Source organism: Notamacropus eugenii, chromosome 3 (assembly GCF_028372415.1).
Source record: "Notamacropus eugenii isolate mMacEug1 chromosome 3, mMacEug1.pri_v2, whole genome shotgun sequence".
NCBI classification, from domain to species: domain Eukaryota; kingdom Metazoa; phylum Chordata; class Mammalia; order Diprotodontia; family Macropodidae; genus Notamacropus; species Notamacropus eugenii.
In genome coordinates, this window is record NC_092874.1 from 9596948 (window position 1) to 9621081 (window position 24134).

A 24134-nucleotide genomic window follows, 5' to 3' on the forward strand; every position below is an offset into this window, starting at 1 on the left:
ATCGTTCTCCCCAGGCTGCCCGGCTGGTCGAGGCCAGGGAGGGGCTCCGAACATTTAACACTCCGTGAAGGCTCTTAGCTTCTCCTGCACGGAGGTTCCGCCAGAGTCCCGAGACCCCGAGATGGCTCCGAACAAACATCGGCACTTGTCTCCCCCCGCCTCTGGGTAAATGGTGCAGCCCGACGAAGAAAGGGAGGGGGAGAAGGGAAGGCGGGGACCAGAGACCCAGAAGGGCATAGAGGAGAAGGCGGGGACGAAGACGGGGTGGGGTGGGGGTGGGGGGAGAAGACCCGGACTCGAGGAGGAGGCGGGGCCTGGAGGGAGGGCGGAGCCGAGGAGGAGGCGGGGCCGAAGTGGAGGCGGGACCTCGCGGCTGTCAATGTGTCCGTCCTTCACTGCTCCATTGTCTGCTTCCACCGTCGCCGCCGCTAGCGTCTCTCGGGCTCCAGCTCAGCCTCCTCCGGCCCCGCTGCCCGCCCCCGCCCGGACAGGTAAAGGCCGCCGCGCCGCTGTGGGGAGGGGAGGGGAGGGGAGGACAGAGGAGGAGCGGGAGGAGGAGCCGCGGCCGCTAGTGGCCCGCGCCGGCCGCAGGGCACGCCGCCTCGCCCTCCTCGGTCCCTGGCCATCGGCGGCCCGGCCGAGGGGAGCGAGGACTGGCGGCCTCGGCGCCGCGGGGGACGGGGGAGGCGGGAAAAGGGGCCCGCCCCGAGCGCGGGAGCCTGCTTCGAGGTGCGGGCTCCAAGAGGAAGGCGCGGAGGGGAGCCCCGGCGCCGCCCCGCAGGACGTGTCTCCCCCTGCCCACCCCACTCGCACTGCCCCGTAAGCCCTGGGAGGGTCGGGGCTGTAGCTGCCTGTGTCTCTGGTGACCCCCCTGCGCACGGTGGGCGCTGTATTAACGTTTGTTGTTTTGGATCCACCGAGTCCACGTCCTGAATGTTCCCAAGCTCAGCCTCACGCTGGGACACCGGCTTCGTTCAGCTACATCCTTAATAGTAGTAACGCCAATTCTGACCGCCATCGACATTGCTTTGAAAAGTTTGCAACTCGCTTGACTGACCTACCTGAGTCCATTCGAGCCTTTATTAGGCGCCTACTCTGTGGGAGCTCTGCGCGGGGCATCTCCAAGGCGAAGGTTTTCAGAAAAGACACTGTCCAGTCCCTCAGCTCAGGGAGCTAGGCACCCTGGGGACAGCACTGCCCGTGGAGTCCGAGGCTCTGGGTTCGTGTCCCTCCTTCGTTACTTGCTATCTGTGTGGAACAGAGGCCATTTAATAGCCGTGGGGCTTCAGTTCCTCCTGAGTTAAAACCGGAGCAGCTCCAGGGGCTCCAAGCTGGTTCCTGTAACCGTCTTACCAGCATGTTTGTGGGCTTCGAGCCTCTTTGGGCCTCCCTGTATGTGAGGTCGGAGCCTCACGGGCAGTGAGCTCAGGGCTGATTGGGAACAGGTGCAGGGTCTCAGCCCTCGGGGCCCAGGCCCCAGCAGCCTGGAGCGCGGGAACAGGCAGGTGGTGGTTTACTGGTGCGAGTCTGGGAGAGCTTGTTTATTGCAGCCTCAATTCTCCCACCAGGGGTGTGATGCACAGCCGTGGGAAGCTGCTGCCTTCTACGTTAGCTTTCAGTCGGTCTGTTTGTTTGTTTCTGCACAGATAGACTTGGATGCTTCTCTGGGGACCCATCTGGTTCCCCAAGAAAGCAGGCAAAGTCTCCTCCTGAACAACGACGTTTGGAGGTTGGTGGATGTCAAACCTCCTTCCGATGCAAAAGGGGTGGGGTAGGGGCTGGTTTACGGGTTCAGGCTCCCTTCGGGAATTTGCCCCTAAAACCTTGGGAGGCATCAAGAGCTTTTCTTTGTTACTGACAATCTCATTCACCTCCTTCAGAGTCAGTTTTACTCTGGGCAGATGAGGTCACCTTTCTCTGGTGGAGCTGGAAAGATCCCATGAGATAAAGGATGTAAAAATAAAAGCAAAGGACTTGACTTCAGAGCCCACCTCTGACAATGCCTGTGGGACCGTGGGTAGATCACATCCCCTCAGTCCCTTCTACCTCTGTCCTGTGACTGGGGGAGATTAGAGTCCAAGCATTTCTTAAAGCTTATCCCAGAATCCTTCCATATGACTAAGAACACAAAATGAGGGGACTACCAGACCTTAAGTCATTTCAGAAAAATCGTTCCCTCCCCCCTGATGCTCTCCAGATATCTAAGGGACTTGTCACTTTGTCAGTGACAGTCACTGCCAGAAGGTCCTCTGGCTCTGACAGTCCTTGGGATTTATAACAGTGCATCACACCCGAGGACCCACAAACCCGAGGAATCCAGAAACCCAATAAAGTGCTTGGGGAAGGGTGTAGGGGGGAGAGGGAGAGGTAGCTAATGCAGGGTGCCATTCCGTGCCTTTCTATTGCATGAGTTGCCAGGATTGAGTCCTCTCCTGCTAATATTTCCATAGACCAAGCCAAATCTGGGCTACACATTACCCAGTTCCACCTGTTGGCCTCAGTGAGGTTGAAAATTCCTTGAGGACAAGCCTTCTACTTTTCCGTGTAGCCTGTTGGCACCTCCAGGGCACCATGCTCTGCCCACCAGGGGGAGGTGAAGCCAGGAATATTTGTGCTGGAAGGAGCCTTAGGGATCATTTAGCTCCACCCCCTTCCTTTTATAGCCAAGGAAGTTGAGGCCCAGGGAGGGAAAGGGCTTTATTCAAGGTCATAGGGCTACCAGCTTCCAGCTGAACATTTCCCTGCAGCCTCACTGGGATGCCTCAGTGCTAACTGACACCTCCTCCGAGGGCTGAAGCTCACCTCCCCGCCTAAGCTGGAGCTCTGGGGTTTGCCTGACCAGCTTCAGTTTCTCCAGGCCAGTGCGTTGTGGTTGGAGATTGGAGAACAGGGATTTCCCTGGGGCTGGGAATGCCCTCCACTCATGCTGACTGGGACCGGTCTGCAATTTGGAGTCTTAGCGAACTCTCCAAGAATGGTGGCAATGACCAGGAAATGTTGACCATTAATGGGCTTAAGTGTAAATATTTAATATGGAGAGATGGTCAGCTTGCTACTCAGCATCTCTGGGCATTCCCTAGGCCTAAGTTCATTGGCTGGAAGTTTTTATTAAGGACTTAAGTGGGAATGTCTAACTAAAGAAGCTTCTTTGCTTTCTCTGAGATAGTGGAATCGCTTGAATGGTGTTCAGAGGCACGCCCTCCTCTGTTCAATTTCACAAGCATTTCTTGTTTTCCCCTCAATGCGCTGGCCTCTATTCCTAACATACAGCGTCACTTGTTTGTGCTTAACGCTTTCTAAGTCGTCTTCCCAATAAGACTGGGAACCCTTCCAAGGAAGGGGCCCCTTGGATCTTCTTTGTATCATGGAACTTAGCCCAGTGACTGATACATAGAGTTAATGACTCTTACTGTGTGTCCTGAACTGGGCACAAAAATAGAGAGAAAAACAGAGCAGTCCCTGCCCTCAAGGAGCTTATGCTTTTGCGGGGAGGGAGGAGGGAAGGAAGAGAACCTGTAAAAATGTAAGGCAGTACTAACTGTACAGTGTAATTTCCCTGGGATCAGGAAAAGCCTCTTGGTAGGAGGGAATCCTCAGACTGAGGCTGGAAGGGAGCTGAGGATGCCAAGAGGCAGAGGGAGGTGGGAGAGCATGGGGCAGTCTGGGATGGCAGGCATGGTGGTGAGAAGGAAGGAGCGGCTTGGAGTAAGGAAGCAGGAGTGTGTGAGTTGTTGCTCTGCAGAGAGAGGGGATGGTGGTGACAGAGGATGTCCTGGTGGCCTTGGGTGGAATCTGTTCTGTTGGCCTTTGTATGCCCCATCAGGGGGTGACTTGCATATGCGTTATAGTCTGTCCTTGTATATGCTGCAGGGAGAAAAACCAAGGTGAGTTGGCACCATTTTTCTTTTATGGGTCAATTTGAAACCATTTATAAACAAGCCAACAATGGACGCACCCTGCCCCCCCCCCCCCCCCCCCAATCCAAGCCAATCCAAGAAGTACTTGTTAAATTCTAAGTGATTTTTTTTAACTGTCAGCAGGTCTATCCTGTCCTCTCATCCCGCTCCTCAAGAAGCTACAGTGGCTCTCTCTTACCAGCAGATAAATGTAAATGCCTTACCTGACATTTAAAGCCCTTCCCAACTGGGAGCCCAGCCTACCCAACTAGTATTTTTTTTTGTAAACTGGACTTATGATTTTATTGGTTCAATGAGTTCCTGGTGGGGAACTTCCCTTCCCAGCCCAGGTTGGCACCATCTCTGCCCTTGACAGTCTTAGAGAACTGCTTCAGAGCCCTGAGAGTTCAATGTCTGGCCCAGGGGCTGAGGACTAGAATCTCTGGTCTCCTGAACTCTGTCCCTAACCCTAGCTTTCAGCCTCAAGATCGAATGTTGCCGCTTTCCTTGTCAGTGCTCCTCCCGGTTCCGCCTCCTTTACTGCTGTGCCAGCTGGGGTCATTTACACAGCCAGTCTGTCCTGGCCTTGACTATCCTGTCTTCTCCCTCCCTCTCTCCAAGGTCCCCTTGAGCACTGTCTTGTACATGAAGGCTTTCCTGGTCCCCCATCAGCTAATGCCTTCCCTCCCTCCCCAAATCACCTGATATCAATTTTGTCAAAGGACAAACATGTGTCTTGCATGTGTGTACATATGTGTGTACATGTATGCACAGATGCACTTGCACATGGATATGTATGTGTAAACTGCACACATATTTATGCACACGACATATACAAGTATGTGTGCATACATGTGTAGACTGTACACACATGTACATGCACATAGTATACATGGTGTATTGTATACATATACATGTGTGTAAGTACATATATTGTGTGGGTATATGTACAAGCAGATCTGTAACTCCCCTGACCTCTCTGAAGACAGGGATGGCCTCACCTTTGTGTCCCTTGTGCCTAGCACAGTGCCTGGCTTTTTGATTGGAGACTATTCTCTACAGCAAAGCTGTGAGAATTGTGAAAAGCACTACAATCAGAAAGAGCCCACTTCACCCTGGTTTTCCTCAGTCAGATGAATGGTGCTTACAAAATGCTTCTTGAATGAATGATTCACTGAGTGAGGCAGGGTACTCTAGGGGAAAGATTGCTAGATTTGGGCTCAGGATTCTGTGGATTCGAATCCTACTTTGTAGAACTTGAGTATATGAGTATATGAGTATATGCAATGTTAGGGGCAGAGTGCCTACTTTTAAAGAAGTCCCAGGTTCCAGTTCTTCTGAAGAAGCTTGGCTAGGGGATAAGCCTTAGGCAAGTCACCTCAGTTTCTTCCTATGTAAAGCTGAGAAAATAATGAACAGTGATGAAAGCAGCTTAATAGAGGTGGCGTGTGCCAGGGAATCTTAAAATGCTGCTGAAATGAGGCTACCATCTTCCTCATTTTCAAGACCCTCCCTCCGATGCTGGGTAGACAAAGTGAAAAGCTTTCTCTCCCCCATTCAATTCTTACATTTTGAGGTCATGCATCTCTATGCCAAGTAGCTGTGGCATAATCAAGGGCCACCTGGGAGCCATTGGCCTGTTCTAAGTTTGGTGTCTTCACCGTGGAGCATGCCAAACAAAAGTCCAGATAATTAACGTTCACACACCATCTGCTCTCCTGCAGAAGCACTTAGATTCATTTCTCAAGGCCTTCCTCCTCTTTGGAGTTCTTCTTTGTTTCAGGGCACTTCTCCCTCCAGCTTTTGCTTTAGACATTTTCATAATGAGAGGATTTTTTAAAAATGCAAAATATTTCATGAGAGGCCTTCTGGGTAGTAATCTAATTTGAAAAAAGTCATCTTAGGGTAAGACCTCTTGGAAGACACTGTTTTCCATTGGCTTAGCTTAATTCTCTGAGTTTTCAAGCATTGCCCTTCTCTGGGGAAATAGCCTGGATTGGGTGGCAGATCAGCCAAGGTTGGCTTTGGCCCCTTCTTTCATTTGGCCTTTCTTTTCCTGCCTGATTTGAAGACAGGATTGCCTTATTTTGTTTTTTAATACAGCTCTGAGAACTGCAAAGGAACCTTTCCTAGGAGCATCAGGGATCCAGGTGGTGATGGCCCTGAGGCCTCCAGGGAGTGTTTTTCTCAGGCTTTGTTCCTGTTGTCTCTGTTTCTGAACACTGAAAAGCATTTTGGGAAGGCCTCACAAGCCAAGAGAGGCTCATGGATTCTTTGAGTCTTTTGTGTGATGGTTGTTGTGGTGGTGGTGGTGGTGGTGGTGGTCATTGTTTGCTCTCTGTGTGAACAAAGGGGGCTCTTTGGGGTTTTGGCAGTAACCCTGTAAAGGTCGACCTGGCTCCCTGACTCCCAGACCCACTTCTTAAGAGCAGGAACTGCTTAGCTCAGCTCAGTTTGGGGCACGTAGTAGGTACATAATAAACTCGTGGTGATTGTTTGATGACAGAGCATGAAGGTTTATCTGTAGCTTAACCCAGTGCCTGTTGACTAACTGACCCATTGAATGGTTTGAATGTGGACACTACAAAAAGGCAATGTGTTCCCCTCATGGATGGCAAATGTTAGACCCAGGGCAGAGGAAAGGGAGAGGAATCACGTTTAGGGAATGTTCCTAAAGAGGAAAGACCTCAGAATTAGAGACAGAGTCTTTCTGTCAGGATTTAGGGGCCCCCTTCACCCCTGCTTCAATTTCCAGCTCTCTCCATCCACTCAGATTGCTTGAGATCTAGTCTGAAATCAAGGGAATCAGTTTCCTTTTTTCTTCTTTGTTATTCTGAACTTGACAAAACACCAACAAACATGAACATTTCCATCTGCCAGGAACAGAAAAAGAGGATTATACATGAAGCCACCAATCGCTATTCCATATAGCTCTTCTTCAAAATAGCATGTAATAAACTTCACCCTTGAACTCCAAGGCTGTCCTGCTTGTCTGCGGGGGCCCAGTTTTCAGCTTCTCCTCCAAACTGTCACCTCCCCAGGTGGTCTGTTAATGAGCCATCTTCTCAGGCATACAGGGTCAGGGTCACTCAGGTCATCGTGGACGGTCCTGCTCTTTCCACGCCCTGGAGCTGATCTCTCCCACGGAGTCTCTCCCTTCTGCTCCAGTTCAGGCCCTCCCCTCTTTTTGCTTCTTTAGTGTAATCGCCTCGTGCCTGCAGCCTCTTCTCTGCCCCATCCATCGTCCACAATAATGTTGTTGTTCGGTCATTTTACTTGCATCCAACTCTTTGGGAGCTCATTTGGGTTTGTTTTTTTTTTTTTTGACAAAGATACTAGAGGGGTTTGCCATTCCTTCTCCAGCCCATTTTACAGATGGGGAAACTGAGGCAAACAAGGGTAAACAATTTGCCCAGGATCACACAGCTAAGAAGTACCTGAAGTTGGATTTGAGCTCAGATCTTCCTGACTCCAGTTCCAATGTTTTCTACACTGCTCCACCTAGCTTCCAGGTCACCTCATCCCTAAATAATTCCTCTGTTGCATCCCTCTAGAATCATAACGGCTACCCATTGCCTGGTAAATAAAGTACAAATCCCAGTTTGGCCTCTATGACCCTTCAGAAGCCATCTTCAACCTACCTTTCCAACATTCTCTCATGCTGTTCCCCTTTCTTTAGTCTCTTTTTCACCCTACTTGGACTCTCTTCCATCTCTCCCTTTGATTTGCTTCCTTTCTTCCCATTTTCATGCATTTGCTCACACCATTCCCTATTCCTCACACCTAGTATAGATGCCCTACCCAGTCCCCAACATCGGTTTCCTCCTTGAGCAATGGTTGAGTCTTAGCTATTGTCTCTTCAGCACCTGATGTATGCTACAGACATATTGGTGTCCACTCAATGTTAATTGAATTGAATCCTGAACAGTTTAATTTTTGTTATCTCTTAAGAAGCATTTTGTATATTAATCTTTTTGTATTTTTGTAATATTAATCTTTCTCTTCGTATATTAATCTTGGATCAAAAGAACTTAAGCCCCCAGTCTGACACTTGAAAGGAAAGGAAATGCTAAAGTATGTTTGGAACTTTTTTACTTGAAAAATCATCTCTTTTTTCCATAAGAAAAACCCAGATCCCAACCTACCTTCCTTGGAATCAGTCAGGATACATAAACTCTTGTTGAACAATAGTACTGAGAATTGTTAGCATGTGAGGACTCCATGGGGTCCTCCTGGCACTCACTTGCACTGATGACTTGGGTCCAGAGTGTGGCTCTCCTGTCCTTTCAAGGCTCTGGGGTTAGCCCCTAGGGATTGGGGGGTGTCCAGATGCTAGTGGTGCTGTCCCACAAGGGCACAGAGAGTTTAAGGGAATGTGGGTACAGTTGGAGAAAAAATTTGTCATGGAGCCAGGGTGGGGAACCTGTGGCCTCAAGACCACATGTGACCCTCTAGGTTTTCAAGTGTAGTTCTGTGACTGAATCAAATTTCACAGAACAAATCCCCTTCATAAAAGGATTGGATTTAGTCAAAGGGCTGACCCTGAGGACCTCGAAGGCCACCTGGTTGTGGGGTGACTCATCGCTCTTGGAGGTCCTTCTGCCAGGATCCCCAAGAGAATTCCTCCCTTGGGGACGATGTGGTTTTTCACTTGGGCCCTTTGTGTAGACTCTCAAACTGTATCCAATCTGTTCTTCGTTCCCAGTCCAGACACTGAAATCAACTGTTCCGTGGAGGCTGCTAGGCTGCCAATGGCCTGATGACCCTTCCCATCTCAGATATCCTCCTCTGACCAGTGGAAGGGGGGGAAGAGACCTAAGCTGAGCCTGAGTGCCTCTTTTCCCAGCCCACAAGGAAGAAAGGAAGGAAGGAAGGTAATAGGCACTTTACAAATATCTCATTTGATCCTCATAACAACCCTGGGAGGCAGGCTCCATTATTATCCCATTTTGCAGTTGAAGGAAGTGAGGCAGACTTACCCAGGGTCACACAATTAATAAATGTCTGATCTAGCTGCTAAGTCCCACAAGGAGTCTGGGTGTTTTGTTTAAAGGTTTTGTTTTGTTTTGGCTTTTTTTTTTGAAGGCTGTAGCCTGTAAAATCAGCCAATCCACTCAGACTTCCTCGGGCTCCTTGAGAGACATCTAGGCCTCATTCACATCTTGTGCACAACTGAGATTTATTCTCATCAGTTCACACACCTGGACTATATTTTGGCCTAAGGAAGGGAGAACGAATCTCTAGACAAAGACTTGGGGAAATCACTTAACCTCTTCTGGACTTAATGGTTTTCATCTCTAATACTGGGGTGTTAGATTAGAATAGGGGTGGCTTACCTGTGGCCTTGTGGCCACAAATTCCCCTCCCCCCAGATTAGGCAGTTCTAATCTGGGATCCTATGTAGGGGATAAACGTGGAGAGGCTGGACAGGGAAAGCCTCCTTAGACACATAGGGACTCAGCTCTATTGAAAGAAGCCCGCAGGGTGTACTCTAGAGGGATCTATACACTCTGGGGTACAACCCTATGGTCTCAAGGTCATCAAGGATGTCAGGGAATCTTGGCTGTATTGTCTTTTACAAGCTGGAAGCTGTTGGAATTAGAGACAGCAGTGCTAGAAAGGCCAAGATGAAGGCCAGAGGAGTTCCTAGATCAGGGGTGAGTTGGAGCCAAAGAGCACCATTGGGGACAAAGTCAGGAAGCTGAGGAACAAATGGCTCTGCGGGCTGTGAAAGGCTAGGAAGTGAAGCTCTACTCTAGAGTGACTCTGAATGTTTCTGTCTTGGTGAGGAGTGGGAGGCCAATTGTGTGGAAAATTGTATTAACTTCCAGGGGAGCTGGTGTTTGCCTCAAGGGAGGGATCCTTGCCTCTTTAATAAAGCCAGTTCTTTGTTCTTGTTTAGGGGTCTTAACCCTAAAAATCTTATTGGAATTCTGGAGGACTTTCAAGGCCCTGGGAGCAGAGGAATGAACCCCTGAAGATAGAAAGGGAGTTGTGATGTGTATTTGTGGCCCCTGGTATGAGTCTAGGTTCTTTTTCTCATATTGGGTCCAGTCTACTGTGAGCTTAGATTCTTGAGCAGCAGCTGAAGGTCTTCCCTCTCTCTCTCCCTTTGGATTGAAGACTGAGGTGGAAGCCAACTTCGGATTTTTCCTTGGGGGAAGCCTGGATAGGGCACAACAAATTACCTTCAGATGTTCTCCTGGGGAAAAGTGGTGTGGTTAAAAAAAAAAGACACTTTAAAGGAGAGATTTGTGCAAGAAGCTCCCAAAATGAAAGCTGGGAGCTTTCCTAGGGGGCTTAGTGGAATGAAGAAAACCCCACAGGAATGTGCACTCTGCCCTGCTGTACCCAATAACCTGGTCTCTTGTCATCTGCCTCTCCATTATGCCAGGCCTGAAATGGAGAAGGTTAATGGTTTTCTGGCCACAGGCTGCCTTCAGCTAAAGCCTGTGTGGCTCAACATTTCTGAACTGGGGAATGTTGTGCACAATACAGGGAACAGATGGTAGCCCCAGGCTCATTCTAAGTACCCAGCAGGTTAAATAGTCCCCAATTATTCCTCTGGGACAGAATTGGCCTTAATTTTAAAATACTGTAGGTAGCCTTTTCAGATAATCAGTACTCCAGAGAAGTTATTCTTATGGTCATAGATTATAAAGCTTTCCAAATGCCCTCCTCTTTCCTTCCTTCTTTCCTTCTTTCCTTCCTTCCTTCCTTCCTTCATTCCTTCCTTCCTTCCTTCCTTCCTTCCTTCCTTCCTTCCTTCCTTCCTTCCTTCCTTCCTTCCTTCCTTCCTTCCTTCCTTCCTTCCATCCATTCATCCATCCGTGTTAGTGTACATCCAGTAGAAGTTGGCTGTTTCCTGCCTAATTTCACCTCCCAAGGAGAAAAGTTTAAGCTGCTGCTGAGCTATGCCTTCCATTCCCTAGGACAAGTATGACGCCAGTCCTGCCCTCACAACCTGGGCTCTCTGGTCCTCCAGGCTGGGAATAGTCTGGTCTCTCTGGACCCTGATGATTCTTGGAACTCTTTTTGATCTGGTTCCCATGGAGCCCCCAGCTTCTGCTCTGTGTTGGGATACATTCTAAGACCAGCATGGGAATGAGAGGTGGCCTGGAGGGAGACTATATGGGGGAGCAGGAAGGGAGGGAATGATGGACTGACAGAAGTAGGAGAGTAACAGAGGGTCTAGAGAGATTCTATTCTAAACTGAAATCACAGTGACTTAGTAATCACTGTGAAATAGGGGCAGCAGTTATGTGGATGTAGACACGATCCTCTGAGTAAATGTGTGGCCAGGAGAGGATGTAGGGCACCAGCAAAACTGCTGCAATCACCAGAATTTGGAGTCTGGTTATTAATCCTTAACAGTGGTTAGGGGAGCTGATGGAGGTTTCCTCAAAGAATCACTGATGGCTAGTACTTAAAGCAGTTACTCTTCTGATGGTCTGATTTTCACAGCTACAAAGCTATTTTCACACAACCCTGAATGATACACTCCATAGGGATGATGTAAAGAGAGGGAGTGGGGAATGGGGGTAATTAGAGAAAGAAACAACCAGGCTAGTCATTGGGAGCCCAGGTGCCCTGGTTTCTGGGCCATAAGGAGGGGTGAAAGAGGTGAATTCTGCTTGCTCAGAAATGCTTGCTTAGTTCATTATTGTCCTTCATTTTTGAAGAGACCAAAATGACATCACTGTGCTCGAGTCAAGTCACAGCATGTCTGACCGTGGCGATCAGCCCACCACGAGCTTGGAAGGCTCTGCCACAGGTTGGGCACAAAGAGTCCACATGAACATTGGGAGTGGAACTGGCTCTAAATGTGCACATCTCGGGTTTCTTTTGATCTACTGCAATTCTGCTTTGCTTATAGAGCACAGCTCTTTCTTTGATGTGGGCAAGCCATGCTGAGCAGTCGCGTGCCAGGGTCTCCCATCTCATGCAATTGATTCCAAAGTTCTTCAGAGAGACCTTGAGAGTGCCCTTGTGTTGCTTCTTCCGACCTCCATGTAAGCACCTGCCTTGTGTGAGTTCTCCATAAAATAGTCTTTTAGGCAGACATATGTTTAGCATTCAGACAACATGGCCAACCCATCAGAGTTGTGCTGTCTGCAATAGAGTTTGAGTGCTTGACAGGTTAGTTCAAGAAAGGACTTCAGTGTCCACTACCTTATCTTGAGAGGTGAACTTCAGAATCTTCCTAAGACAACTCAGACGGAAGCAATTCAGTTTCCTGGCATTGGACTAGGAGACTGTCCAGGTTTCACAGGTATACAACAATGAAGTCTTATGGGTCCCAAGGAGGGGCTCTGGGATTTGAAGAACAAAGACTGGAACAAGGGTGTTGGCTTTGAGGAAACCACTTTAAGTGAGTTGGGTCTTTCAAAGTACCAAAGGGTATTAGATATAGGAGCTGGGAGGGTACAGGGCATGGCAGCCAAGGCTGCAGCATCACCGCCACTGCCACTACCAATTGAGGTTTGTATAGCACTTCAAGGTTTGCTGAATGCTTTGATGAGGGTCACTCATTGGGTCTGCATGGCTATAAGCACTGGACAGAAAGCAAACATCCATTGACCCTTCTCTCTCCATGGTTTCTGACTGCGGATGTGGTTGACATTACGTTGGTTGAGTGAGGGTGAATAAGTAAGTAACCCTGATGTAATTTCTCCGGATCTATCCTTGCATCCCCTTGGTGGGTCTTGGGTGCTGAGTGAGACCCTTATCAATCAAGATCCTTGCCTACAACTTGCATTGACTTAAAATTCAAACCCAAGTGATGAATTCCCTCCCTCCCTCCCTCTCTCTCTCTCTCCCTTTGTCTCCCTCGCCCCCCCACACTCCCTCAGAAAAAGCCATTTCATGATGTTCCCAGTTATGATCTGACACCTTCTTTATCCATGTCTCAGGCAGCCAAGATCACATCGTGATGCCTTCAGTAGTGACATCACTCAACTTGGCCTAATGGCTGCCTCCTACAAAAAGTCTTTCCCTCAGGTTATCGGTGCCTCCTCCCCATGTGTGTCTTGATGCTGTGTATGTATTTGTACGTACTCACAACGTACACATCATTTCTTTTGGTGGAATGGAAGCCCCTTCCTGGCAGGGCTGTTTGTTTCGCCTTTGTCTGTGTAATCCCAGGACTTAGCACAGTTCCTGACACACAGTGGATTTCACTGAAGCATTAGGCCCAATTGCTTTATAAACCATTTATCCAAGAACTCTGAGGACTCATCTTGACATGTGAAGGCTGGGCAGGTTTTCTGTCTCTTGTTTAGACTCCCTCTCTGTCTTTCCCCCAAGAGCAGCTGTCTATGAGGAACAGAAATCCTTGATCCTTGTCACAGGTGCCCTAAGGAAGGCTCTAGAGGTTGTCTAGAGCTGGACCCGAGGGACCTGGCCAAAAGAGGAGAGCTGAGCTTCTCAGAAGGGGCCGGCTGACTCAGCACCTGCTCTTGGGGGATGGTCTCTCTGGAACCTTTCCACCTGAGCTCCCAAAGGGTAACCTCCAATTCAGTCCCCATTACATCATGTGCAGGAGGGTTGGGAGTCCTGGGAATTCAGAAAAAGTACAGGCATGTGTACTTGAGAGTAATCTGGAAAATGTTTTTGGAGGGTCTGGAGACAAGTAAGAAGCTTCTATTTCAATATGTCATTTAAGTTCTTGGGTGTGGGCTGAGTGCATGTTCCCCCCCAACATACACATACATGCACACGTGCACATACGCACATGTACACAGATGTGTGCGCACATACACGCATGCACATACAGAGTCTTTGTTCCAGTCACAAAAGAGCCTGCCTCCTGTTGCCCATTTTCATACCTGTGCATGGGCTGTTCCCCAGTGCTGGTAGCTTGCCCTCCTCACCAGCCTCCTCTTGGCAGCCCCAGCTCCTCCAAGACTCAGCTGAAACACTTCCTTCTAGAGGACTTTGCTGAGTCTCGCAACAGTCAGCGTCTCTCCTAATCTGTAAAATGAGGAGAGAGAGGGTCAGCCGTCCCAGGGGTGCCTCGGGGATCCCATGAGATTGCCCACGGAAGGGGCCTTGCAGATGTCCCTAACTTCTTCGGGCCCTCAAGTCAACACTAGGCAATACGTATTTATGAAGTGTTTACTGTGTTCCAGGCACCATGCTGAGCTTTGGGAATACAAGTATGAGTAAAAAAAGAAATCCAATCCATGCCCTGGAGGTGCCCACTACAATCTAATGGAAGAAGACCATGCACAAAAGGGAGCTGGGAAGTGGGGGGAAGGCTGTGTCAGGGTGCCCAGACAGGGGCATGAGGTCCAAGTGGAAACTCCAGAAGGATAATTAGGAGGAAAATAAAGGCTGACCAGCCTTCCTGCCACAGAATGTAGGCTGTAAGAGGAAGTTGCCAATATGCAGAAGGACATTTCAGATGAGAAGCCCAAAGGGGCTCAGAGGGGTAACTGCAAGCAAATCGGAGAGCCTTGCAGAGGCTGAATAAGGCTCCACACAGCTGTCTGCTACTGGTTTTCAAATGTGTGGACCCGCTCTTTCTATTTTCTGTTTATTTATTTTTTTGATCCAGACCAGTGATCACGTTGACATGGGGAGCTGTTTGTGTGGAAAGAACATCACAGGTAGTCAGGAAGGCTGGAGTTCAAATCCAGTTTGAGTTACTTACTGGCTTTGTGACCCTTGGCGAGTCACTTCGGTTCTGTCCGTTTCCTCAACGTAAAATGGGGATGATGATAGCCCTCATTCTTCTGAGTTGTTGTGAAGACAAAATGAAATATTTGTCAAATGCCTTGCAAACCTTAGAGAGTGACATAAAAGCTAGCTGATATTATATTATATTACTGTTATTATCAATATTCAGTGAAGAGGACCCAAGATCTGGGGTTAGAGACAGATTTCCTCCATTTATTTAGACATATCCCTTAGTCTTCCCAAGCAGAAACTTCATCTGGAGAATGGCTTAGATGGTCTCTGAGGTGACCCCCTTTGTAGTACAAGCTAGGAAGCAGAAGGGAAATGATTTTCCTGCTCTCACACTAGTAAGCCACTGAGCCACGATTTGAACCCAGGCTCCACATGTGTCCTTCTAACCCAATATTTTTCCTATAGTAGGTGCTCAATAAAAGGTGGTAACCCTTTGTACAAGTGGCTAACCTGCTTTTGAAGAAAGAAGCCACGCTGGGGGCCTCTTATCTGCATTCAGTCAATTATGTTTGTAGTCAAGACAACTGTGAACGAGGGTTCTTGTGAGCAGTGGGGACGGGAGAGCTTTTTGTAAGGCCAGGCAGGGAGCGAGCAAGAAGAAGATTTATACAAGGTCAGGAAGATGGGCTAACTTGGAGGGAGAAAGTAGGACCAGGGTTGCTCCTGCCCAGCCCTGCCAGCTCTGGTGCAGGGACCATGCTCATTACCCTTGATCTTGGATAGTCTGGGTGCTCACTGCCAAGGAAAATGTGTGTATGTGTATGTGTGTGTGTATGTGTGTATATATATGAGTGTGCATGTATTTGTGTGTGTCTACATATATGTGGGGGAATGTGTGTATGTGTGTGTGTGTGTGTGTGTGTGTGTGTGTAGGAGGGCTTCTGCCTTGAATGTTTTCCAGGTATCCTGGCTTGCCAAAGGATGGTATATTCCGTGGCCTAGAGAAGATGGTATGTTTTCAGTGGGTCGATTTCTCCCCGACCCCTGTGACTATGTCTCAGTTTTATTTCTCACAGGGACTCTAGGCTCATAGATCTAGAAGTAGAGGCCCAGTATCTTGCTTTATAGGTGAAGGCATGAAGGCCCTCGGGGGTAAATGACTGGCCCAGGGTCACACGACTGGTGCGTGACAGAGGCAGATTTAAACCCAGGCATACTTGGCTCAGCCTTCCACTCTCTCTACTATATCACCGTGCCTCAAATTCTAACTAGGACTCAGTAAAAGAACATTCTTGCTCTTTGACATCCTGGTGCACATCTACTTACCCTGTCTTGTCTGTAAGCAGAAAGGTCTGTGGTTTTCTTAGGAGGCACTGCCTACACCAATGTAGATAACCCCTCTGGGCCTTTATGGACCATGTTGATGAGTTGCCCCCAATTCACGACCTTACAATCTTCTGGTAATGTGACTCTGAACTTAGCCAGGTCAGCCCTTGGGTGATGGATAGTCAGCAAGCCATTATTAAACTGGGTCCTGTGCTCAGCAAAGGGATGCCCAGTGAACACAGAAGCAGCACCAGTGCTCAAGAAGGCCATAATCTGATTGGGGTTGGGGGTGGGGGAGTAACATGCAGATGAATATGGACAAACAAGAAGGTGCTGTCAGAGCAAAGGCATTAAGCTTAAGGAGGATGAAGGAAGGCTTGCAGAAGGTGGGAGTTTAGCCGAGGCTAGGAGGGAGCCAGGGAAACTGATGATCGGATACAGGGTTTCCTCGCAGAAATTGGAGGCTCCTGGCCTTCTATGACACAGTGGGCTTGGTGCCTTCCACATAGAACATTGTTCAGAGACATTCTGCTTTTTTGTTTGTCCCCAAAGAGCAAAGTTGGAAAGTGACCTGGAAGAGGAAAGGTGACACATTCAGGCTCATGGGGGAAAACTTCCTACTGACGTCCCCAAGTGGCTCAAATGTTACCGGAAGGTATACGTCCCCTTCATAGGAGGGCTTCAGCCTCAAGCAGAGTGACTGAGCACGTAAGGGTAGCATCCACTGCAGGGCCTGGGGATCACGAGCTTCTGCACAGAAGTGACCGGCCAGGGGAGACCTTTCCTCAGGACAGTCCAGGGACATGGCCTTGCTTACCCAGTGATCGCTCTCAAGCAGCCCAGCCTTCCTTTGGTTACTTATAGCTTTATGTGAGTGTAGGAGGAGAGGCTTTTTGCATTTAGGGAAATGTTTTCATAATCCAGAAATCTTATTGCTTGTCCCAAGTGGAAAGTCCCGAGCTACTATCGTGATAAAAGATTCATTCTCATGCCTGGTGCAGGTTCACCCCAGGGCAGCAGAGTGCTCGGTTGAAGTGGGAAAGCAACCTAAACTGTTTCAGCCTTCCTAACACCCTGAAAGTAAGTTCTGTCACCCTGAGCACAGTCTTCCTAAGTCAGGACCATCGCTATCCAAATGATGGATAATAAAAGAAATATAGGAAGCATTTTAAACAGCTGCACCTTTTTAAAATGTCTGGATACCAAAGACTTGAAAAGTGAGAAATTAATTAAACTACCTTATTGATCTTGAGAATGGCAAAAATTGAGTTTATATTCTGAAACTTTTTCTTACTTGGCCCAGGGTTGTGCCCATTTTCAGGTTTACATCCTGCTGTAGCAGAATTATGTGATTGGCATCATTCCAAGTTGCTTATCTAGAAAATTGCCAGGTTTGGTTGAAGAGATAAGTAGATGAGTGAAAGAGCTGGGATTTCCTCAGGGGAAGGTACTTCCAGTATGGAGAATCCATCCCATAACTCAAAATGCAATGTTGTATTGTGACTGGGACACTTAACTTGGATTCCAGACTCATCTAAATAACTTTACAGCCATGTCACCCTGGGCAAGACATGTCCTCTCCTGGACCTCAGTTCCCTCATCCTTAAAATAAAAGTACTGGCTTTGATGGTCTCAAAGGTCCTTCCAATTCTAAGTCTAGGACCCAGTGGTTCTGTAATATGAGAGGGAGTGACATAAGGTCTGGACTGGGGAGACATGGGTTCGAGGACTTCCTTAGATACTTTCTAACTCTGTGCCTCTGGCTAGACCAGTTATCTTCTCTGAGTCTCAACTTCCTCATCTGATAAATGCTGGTGATAGCGCTTATTTCCCAGGGTGGCTGTGAGTGAGACTCGAGGATGCTATGGAAAACGCTGTGGAAAGCTTCAGGTTCTCTTTCAAGTCAGTGACAGTTGTTCCAGTTGTGTCTGACTCTTCATGGAAGAGATACTGGAAGGGTTTGCTATTTTCTTCTCCAGTTCATTTTACAGATAAAGAAACTGAGGCAAACAGGGTGAAGTGACTGGCTCAGGGTCACACAGCTAGGAAGTGTCTGAGGTCAGATTTGAACTCAGGAATATGAGTCTTCCTGACTGCAGACCTGGTGCTCTGTGCACTCTGGCGCCCCGGGCTGTTCAACATTGGTTACTGTTATCCTTATTATAATTAGTCTAAGGGATGGATTGAGGTATCTAGAGACTGTCACTTACACAGGTTCACAAAGCTGGCAGTTTTTAAGTGCCTACTATGTGCCAAGCATCATGCTGCACAGTAGGGCTATTAGTACAAGAGTGAGTCATTGGCAGGGATGAGATTTGGACTATGGTCCTCCTCCATTTACAACACTATGTTGCTTCTGCTTCAGGGGATTGTCATGACTTTTGGAGGTGAGAGCAGAGCCAGGGGAGAAGGAGAAGGAGCTGGCGTCCTTTCAAAGATATAGTGAGATATAAATGGCTTTGTTTGTGTGTTTGTGCAGGTCACATCTGCAGTCAGGGTGACTTGCACATCTGGATTGCTCAAAACCGGGAGGAGCCTTAAATTTCTTTGAATGTAAAGCAAAGTTAAGGGCTGGATTTCTGAGGATGGATCTTGCAATGCATCTCTCCAGGAGGAAAGTTCCAGTGGCTCCCCAGACCAGGGGAAAGGCTCTAGATTCCAAATTCCAACTCTCTATAATCTGGCTGCATGATCTCAGAGAAGTTACTGCCCCTGTCTGGGCCTCAATTTCCTTATCTGGAAAATTGGAGGTGAGGGAGGGGATTTCTTAGGATTCTTCTAACCCTAATGGCCTGTGAGCTCTAATTCAAGATGTGATCTCAACCTTCAAGTCTGAGGGAGCGCAGCTAAGATTTCATGCATCAGGGACATTCACACAGAAATGAAAGTCCAGAAGATGGATCTGAAACTGAGAGAATACTCCAGTAGGAGAAAGGGCAGAGTCCAGAAGCAGACTATTCATCAAGTTCTGATCTAGACCAGAGAAGAAGCAGATACAGTGGCAAGGAGCCCCAGATTTGGAGTTAGGGGAGCTGGATTCAAATCCTGCTTATGTGATGCTGAGCATTCCATCACTGGGTCTTGCTGCTTCTCACTTTCTTCATCTTGAAAATGAAGGGGGTGTACTCATGGGCCTCCGAGGTCGCTTACAGCACAAAATGCTGGCAGGATCCAATGATACAGAAACCAAAGGCAACCAGGAAAAGGAGAGGTTCCAATTACAGGCAGGCAGGTAACGAGGCACGCTGGGCAGCCATTGGCAGGTTACCTGAGGCCAGGTCCTCAGCCACTGGAACACCAAGGTCAGGCAAGCTGGACCTCTCATGCTTTAGGCTACAATGAGTCCCAGAGTCTGGCATGAGGTTCACATAAGCCCAGGCAGGGAGAAGATACTGAGCCTTATGTTTATAAGCACCTACTGTGTGCTCAGGAGGCAAAGAAAGGCCAACCTCCTCACTTCCCCAAATAACTGCAAAAAGAACTGAAACCAGCTCTGATCTCTTGGAGTTCAAATCTAATGAGGAAGACAACATGATGGGTGGGGAACCACCTGTGGCCTTTTAGGTCCTCAAATGAGGCCCTTTAACTGAATCCGAACTTCACGGAACAAATCCCCAGGATTTGTTCCATGAAGTTTTTGTTCTGTGAAATTCTATGCAGGTCACATATGATCTTGAGGCCGCAGGTTCCCCACCCCTGATTCTGTCCAACTTTCTCATTTCACAGATGAGGAAACTGAGCCCCAGGAAAGCTTAGGGATTTTCCCAGAGTCACAGAAATAAGCAATACCTGAGCTGGGATCTGAATCCAGGTCATTTGAGCCTGGCATTGGATTTTTTGAGCTCACTTTTTCCTTGGTCTCTTGACCATTGAGGTGTGGGATTTCTAAATGATAGACTGTATTTTAAATTATTCTACTCCATCTGGCAGTCACAGAGAATCTCAGAAAGGCTTAGTTTTAATAAACGAACATTCTTCAGTATTAGCCTCAAGCAAGATATAAAACAGGGAGAATCAGAGAAAGAGCAAGCTATTAGCTGCCATCAGGAAGGAGGATTGGAAGGAGGGGGAATGTGGAAGGAGTCCCCAAGAATCCTGCTTCTTGGTTTGGGTCATGGCTCTAACAAGTGAAAGATCTGACTACTGAGCCACCCGATCCTGAATCACCTCCCACACTGTTGAGAATTGTTTCCCATCTCTCTGGATTTAGGCGTTTCCTGGTTGCCATATTTTTTATCCTCCCTGGCTAGCATCTCCTAACTCCCTTGGTGAAGACAGTAGTCATTTTTCATGTAATACATGAGGATGTTGGAAGGTCCACAAGCTCTTGGCCACTTTGGTTTCTCGAGCCTGAGCCAGATTTTTCTGGACTTTTGCTGTCTCTCCCTATGCTCACCAGTGCATTAAAATCCATGGGTACTAATGGCTCTGTTTTAACTTGGAGAGTCTTAACACAGTTCTTTATAGAATTTCTCCTGTCCTCTGCTACAACAGATGTCCATATGTAAGCTGGAGTCACTGGTATGGGACTCTGTTTACAAATGCTCCCACAAGCATGTTGGGAGATACCCAAGAAGCCCCTTGAAGTGATGTTTACTGTTGCTTCTCAGAGTTATGGGGAAACCAACTCCACCAACTCCTCAGTGGGTCTCTCCAAGGAGAAGCTTGCCAGCCATCTTCCCATTGATCAGTAATTCACATCTTTCTATCCTCTCATTACCTTTACAGCAAAAGGGCCCAAACTGATGTGACATAAGGTTTACAAAGGCCTTTGACCAGTCTCGTAATTATCATTTTCATTTTACATATGAGGAAACTGAGACAGAAGAAAGTGACTTTCCCAAGGTCCCACAGCTAGCAAGCATCACAGACAGGTTTTGAACTCAGAACTTGGTGACTCCAAGCCCTAAATCCAGTATGCCACACTGCTCTGATGGACAGTTCATTTCCTTAGAGTACCAGCAGTTCACATTTATGTATAGTTATGAAACCATGAGATGTTTAACCCCTTCTGAACCATAACTGAAGGAGCAGAAGGAGGCCTGGGCCACTTGGCATTTGTTTCCTGAGTTACTGAGACCAAAGATCCTCCCAAGGGGGCCGGCATCCGGGACCAAGTTCATCTGGGCTTAGACACACTCTGTTACTGGCCCTGCATTAGGAGCCTTTCAACCCTGGTGCTGGATCCCACAGCTCTTGCCTGCTGGGACAGCTCTTGAGAGCCCACATGGAGACATTAACTCAGGGCTTCTGGTCCATTTCTTGTGGGTTAATGTTTCTGTGAAGACTTTGGCTAGCCTGGGCCTTAGTCATCAAATGCCATTAACTCATTTTACTGCTTGGTGAAGAAAATGAAGACAAGATAGAAAGTGAGTCACCCAAGGTTGTGCAGCGGAATGTGAGCACATAGGTCTCCTCTTCTGTTGTAGATGGTACCTAGAGAGGGAAGGCTGTTTCACAGACTGGAGAAGGGAGGCACAGGGAGGAGGGGTCGCTCACCCTGGGCCACATGACCCAGCCCCTGTGCAGCAATTTGGGCGGCTCCCCACTGACCTTCCCTTGTTCTCTCGGTCACTCTGGAGCTCGGCTTTGGTGATGTCTGAGGGCCCCTCCCAGTATGGGACTCTTTATATTCTGAATGAAGGCTCCACCATCATTGACGCACAGAATAGGGTCTCAGACATTTTTTTAGATTGATGAGGATTTTGCTCTGAATGTCATTAAGTTTTTGATTTTTTTAGCTTGTGTATTTTTAGTTTGTTATCTGCTTCTTAATTTAATGTCCTCATAGTCTATATGAACATGTGTGTGATTATCATCTTTCAGCCAGAATCAGGGCCTGGAGCCCTCCGGTCGTTGGACTCCTCCCAGCATCAGGCCAGCATGCATGGGCTCAAAGTGCCTTTGCGCCTCACAGGCCAGGTTTCTGCTGAGCACCTTATAAAGCCTGGCCTTCACTGCTGAAGGAGATTATGGGGCGTCCAGAGAGTGCTAAATATAGAAGACACGGCTTACGTGCCAATTAATAACTCTCGGGTGGTGGCACCAGCCCTCCAGGCTGTCAGCTCTTCTCAGCTGGTCAGTCTGGGGGACTTATTGCTGTATGTGGCTGTGGACCTCCACACATGCATGCCAGCTATTCTTCTTCCTCCTTTTCCTCCTTCTTCTACCCCCCCCTCCTTCACCCCATAAATATTTCATGCCAAAATAATAAACCTCCTTAGAAGATCAGACAGGTGGGCAGTGGGGAAAAACCAGCTCAGTGCCTGTATTTCAAAGGTAAATGTTTGAGTGAGTAGCAGGCACGAGCAGTGATGGGCACAGAAGTATCCAGAGGAGGGTGTAGGTTGTTTAAACCTTCTAGGACTGAAGGATTGACAGCTGGGAGAGACCTTGGAGGCCATCTTGTCCACGCCCCTCATTTCGTAGCTCAGGAAAGGGAGATTCAGGAAAGTGAAATGAATTCCCCAAGGTCACAAAGTGAGTGACTTGAGCCTGGAATAGAACTCAAGGCCTCTGACTCCAAATTCAGGGCTCTTTTTACCATACAACTGCCCTGTGTTCCCAGCAGAGTGTTTTTGGCATCCACGCTCCATGAGGAGGGGCATGTTGTGTTTAATGAATCTGGCAGCTTCCAGGGATTTTCATTCCGAGCCCTCTCAAAATAATTGCTGAAAGAGCTGCCTTGCCCTGTGTTAAGTACTTGACAAACAGTCCTTCAGCAGTGAGACCCCTTTGTTTCCTACCCCCCCCCAAGGGACAGAGACTGCTGGGGCAAAGCTTGCTCGACTGGGGAGCCCCAAATGTGAACACTACAGCCAGCCCAGCCCCAGGGAGCAGGCGCTGACCCCAGAGGGATCATGGGCATCCATGTGGGAGGTGGCCTCATTGAGTTTATCACTGATATCTGCAGCACCTCCCTCTTCAAGTGAAGTGTTTATTATAGAACCACAGAGGACGCCAACAAAGGAGCAGAGGACGCTGAATGGAGCAGAGGGCGCTGAATGTCCACCCTTATTTCCAGGGCTCTGCAGATGGAACTGTCTGAGTCATTCAACCACTATGTGCCTGTTCATATTGTATCTGCCAGTGGAGCTCAGCGTGTAATTTCTATTTCCAGTCTAATCTGGAATTAGGGAAGGATTATCTCCCAGGCAGAGTCCATTAGAAAGCCCCAATGTTGATACTTTCCTACTGCTTCGCTTATCAATTATATAAGTGCGGGAAGCAAGTAGCCAATATTCTTCCACAAACCAGTAGCCTTCCTTTTCTTTGTTTTGTTCTGTTTGTAAAAGGGGAAAAGAGAAAGAACAGTTAAAAGAGCGATGGCCATTGAAGGCCAAAAAGAGTGAGCAGAAAGCAGCACTTGGCAGAGGAAAAAAATTCAATCAAAGCCCTCGGCATTGTGGGGAAATTGTTCATTAGGGAAATGCACTAAATATCATTGAGAAAAAAAATCTCATTAACATGGATTGAAAATCAATCTGGTTAATGTTCTGATCCACTGTGTGGATGAAGATGAAATGCAGCAGGACCTTGTGGGGTAGAATTAACATCCATCCATCCACCCATGCACCCACCCATCTACCCATCCATCCATCCATCCATCCATCCATCCATCCATCCATCCATTCATCCATTCATCCATTCATCCATCCATTCCCCAAGCATTATGGACCCTTTTTGTGCTAGACACTGTGCTAATGTTGTGAAAACAGACTAAAAAGGAAGTCCTTGTCCTCCAGAGCTTAGAGTCCAGCATGAACACTGAGTCCTGGGTTCAGGCTACCTACCAATGGTATGTCCAGAGGCAGGTCATGTTATGGGCCTCAGTTCCTTCATCTGACATAAGGAGGCAACATGACTCATTCTATCTGCCTCTCATTTCTTGTGAGGAAAGTGTATTGTAAATCGGAGAGTGCTACTGAAATGTGAATTATGACAACAGTGGTGGCCATCGCGAGCATTGATTCAGCATCTACAGTGTTCCAAGCGCTCTGCTATGTGCTGGGAGACAATAATGATGTGAACGCCCACAACAACATCAAGGATGTTTAATGATAAAGATAGTGTGTATTTGGGGAAAAGGGGACACACACACACACACACACACACACACACACACACATACATACATATGGCTTCAGATAAATGTGTTTTCAGCATCATCATTGCTTTTTTTTCTCTTGGAGACAGAAAAGTTCCATGCCTAGAATATGTAGAAATGTAACAAGAGCACAGATCCAATGTGATGGCTGTTTGTGGTGAATCGGATGTGAT

At 48.0% G+C, this 24134-nt stretch overlaps 1 protein-coding gene across 3 annotated transcripts in view; it reads left to right on the forward strand.

The window, feature by feature from the left end:
* The first annotated feature begins 17 nt into the window (after positions 1–17).
* Positions 18–24134, forward strand: part of BZW2 (basic leucine zipper and W2 domains 2) — a 74668-nt gene continuing 50551 nt past the window's right edge. The window contains exons 1-2 of one of the 3 annotated variants that reach the window (XM_072650828.1): positions 310–491; positions 8602–8770. Coding sequence is in view for 1 of the 3 variants with exons in the window: in XM_072650826.1 (XP_072506927.1) it covers positions 122–165 (44 nt within the window). In the remaining 2 variants the exon portion in view is untranslated. Of the gene's footprint in view, positions 166–215; positions 492–8601; positions 8771–24134 lie in introns of those variants that run through there. The other 2 variants (XM_072650826.1, XM_072650827.1) reach the window with 2 other exon arrangements.